Source organism: Buceros rhinoceros, unplaced genomic scaffold, assembly GCF_000710305.1.
Source record: "Buceros rhinoceros silvestris isolate BGI_N320 unplaced genomic scaffold, ASM71030v1 scaffold15438, whole genome shotgun sequence".
NCBI classification, from domain to species: domain Eukaryota; kingdom Metazoa; phylum Chordata; class Aves; order Bucerotiformes; family Bucerotidae; genus Buceros; species Buceros rhinoceros.
Genome location: NW_010425246.1, coordinates 7,487 through 10,188, shown reverse-complemented (window position 1 = coordinate 10,188; position 2,702 = coordinate 7,487). Strand labels below are relative to the sequence as shown.

Sequence of the window (2,702 nt, the reverse complement as noted above, 5' to 3'; positions counted from 1 at the left end):
CTTTCCCTAATGTACTCTCCAATCCTTCAGCAACTTGGGAATTAGGGAACTACAAGTGGTCACACTGGTGCTAAATAGTCTCTAATCTTTTCTTTTTATCTCGTTCCACTGAGTTGTCTAATCAGTTTAACCCATACGGATTTTTGGCTGTCACAATTATGTTGGAGAAAGAGTTCCACAGTCAATTTTCCCTTCTTTTGGGGGGAAAAAAAAAATCTGCTTTTACAAGTTTTGAACATGGCATGTGGTTGTTGAATTAGATGTTTTCTGGTTGCTTTGTTACTTTTACTCTTCTCTAGCATGATGTTCTTGTGAATTTACCTGCTTCTGCCTTACTGAAGGTCTGTAAAGGGCTTTGGGGAGCAGCATGAGAACTGGCCATTCTTTGTTTACAGTGTGCTCGAATTACTTCACTTTAGCAGTCCATTTCCTGCTGGCGTACATTGTTACTTGCTTTCATGTTTCTTGTACATTCCTTTGAGTCTATCAAAATACCACAGCCATGTAATGGCTGCTTCCTCACAACCTGCAGTTATATTGATCACACGTTTCTAATTAAGTGACCTCAGCTGAACAAGAACTTCAGTTCTGAGCTGTTTAATGTCTTGAGAGTAAAAAGTTAGTGATCAGGATTGTGTATCTAAGGCTTCCACACCAATAACTTCTCTGTTGGATGTGCTGGGAACCATGGTGGTTTTTTTAGTACTTAAGGGAGAGCAGGGAAAAGAGTTTGAGAGAAGGCATGGGGATGCAGAGTGGTCCACAGAGCTGACAGGCTGGTGAAGCAGTTGCCGAGGAGTAGAATGTCCTGATAAAATGTCTGATGTCTGCAGAGAATGGCGGAATAGACCAATTACATTTGTGTGTGGGAAAAGTTAACTTTTTCCACTTACTTTTGTCCTCTTTCCCTCTCTTTTTTTCATTGCCTTCCCCAGGGGTTTGGAACCCTGCCAATCTGCATGGCTAAAACGCACTTATCGTTGTCTCACGACCCTGAACAAAAAGGAGCACCCACAGGTTTTATTCTGCCCATCCGAGACATTCGGGCCAGTGTTGGTGCTGGATTCCTGTATCCACTAGTGGGAACGGTAGGTGATTGGGTGAAACCCCCACCTGTGGGGCAGGGGAAAACACTTCTGTGCACTCCAGGAAGCAGTTACAAAAGGTATCTTAAAGTAGGGGAGTCCTTGGCACTTACAGGTGGTGATTTAACAGACGAGTGTGTTATATGTCCTTAGTATTCTTTTTTTCATGGGGAAGAGGGAAGCTAAACTATACCATCTGACCTTCTTAATACTTAGCAAGCCCCCAGCGTACTCCTCAGGTCCCACGTATCTGTCTTGCTGGATATTTAGGAAAGGGTGAGCTCTGTAGCTAATGAATTATGGGAATTGCAGTCTGGTAGAGGCGGGAGAAGAAATCCTTGGCCCATCTAACTGCCATTGTGACTTTGCATTCCTGGAGAAAGCATTTTGCAGTATTGCTGGTGAAGTCTGTGCGCACCTGCAGACCAGGGTAGAATAAGGCAACTCCTCCAGAACTTAGGAAGCAAAGAACCTTTGATGAGACACCTCCAAAGCGAAGCTGGCCTGTGCTGTTAAACATGTCTCAGCCTCCCCTCGCATTTTGTTCTCATGGTTTTGCTGACCATCTGTTTGCTGTTCAGCTGCATCAGTTCCAGCAATTCATTTCACTATACCCTTGAGTTTTCAGTTTCTGTTCTTTGACATGATGGGCATAATGTCAGCTGAGAGGAGAGGGAGTAGCTGCAATGGAAACAGGATCCTGGAACAGCTTTCATATGAATCATGTGGCAGAAAAGGGAGCTGCGAAACAACTAACGTTCAGGTTTGCATCCAGAGAGGGTTAGGATGAAAGGATCCACTGGACATCTTACCTGGGGAATCTCTTCTGGGCAAATGTTAAGTAACTTTTTATGATTATTTTATGGGATGGAGCAGCCAAAGTGAGCAGCTCTGTCTTTTTTTGAGGAGGCTGGACCTTTTTGATAAGTCTTCATGGCAATATGTTTGTTTTAATAAGCTTTCAAAAAGCATTAGGGGTGCATGGCTCAGCTGATGAAATTTGCTGATTTAAGAGTTGGATCGTCCTTCCTTCAAATGCAGACTAGAACCAAATACTGGATATCTTTTTCTTTTAATTCTTTTTAAAAAGAAGTAGGTAAGGATTTCCAGATGACCCAATATAAATAAAATAACCACATCCTGATTAGAGTCTGGCTCATCCATCTTGTTAAAAAGTAATGTGTGTCTTGATAAAATGAAAGATAGCATGCTTGTTCCTGTTACTAATGGCATTTCTTTGCAAGCCAAGATTTAATCCAAACAATGATTTATGTTATTAAATTTTTTTTTATAAGCAGTGGAGAAGGAAAGCATACACAGCAGTAATGAGCAAAACAAAAGACTTTTCAGACATGAAAACCAACATTTTGGCTCTTTTTTGATGTCTTCAGTTTCTATGAAGTTGGACTCTTTCCTTTCTGCTCCTGTCCCAGATTGCTCATGTTTTCTTGGAAGCATAGTAAATCATGGCGTTAATTCTGCCGGAATTAACAGTCTTCTAGTCAGGAACATGATGATCACTCTGCTGTGGTGTCTTCGAGGCCAGGGAAGGGATGTCCTTTTAAGAGGCAATCCAGGGCGTTTTGAATCAGATCACTATTTTAAACACATTCAGCA

At 41.9% G+C, this 2,702-nt stretch overlaps 1 protein-coding gene across 1 annotated transcript in view; it reads left to right on the top strand.

Moving 5' to 3' along the window:
* The window catches only part of MTHFD1 (methylenetetrahydrofolate dehydrogenase (NADP+ dependent) 1, methenyltetrahydrofolate cyclohydrolase, formyltetrahydrofolate synthetase), a gene marked incomplete at its 5' end in the record, with an annotated part of 33,483 nt that overhangs the window by 27,558 nt on the left and 3,223 nt on the right, over positions 1-2,702 (top strand). Inside the window, one exon of the mRNA XM_010141070.1 lies at positions 936-1,088. Coding sequence (XP_010139372.1) covers positions 936-1,088 — 153 coding nt within the window. The remainder of the gene's footprint in view (positions 1-935; positions 1,089-2,702) is intronic.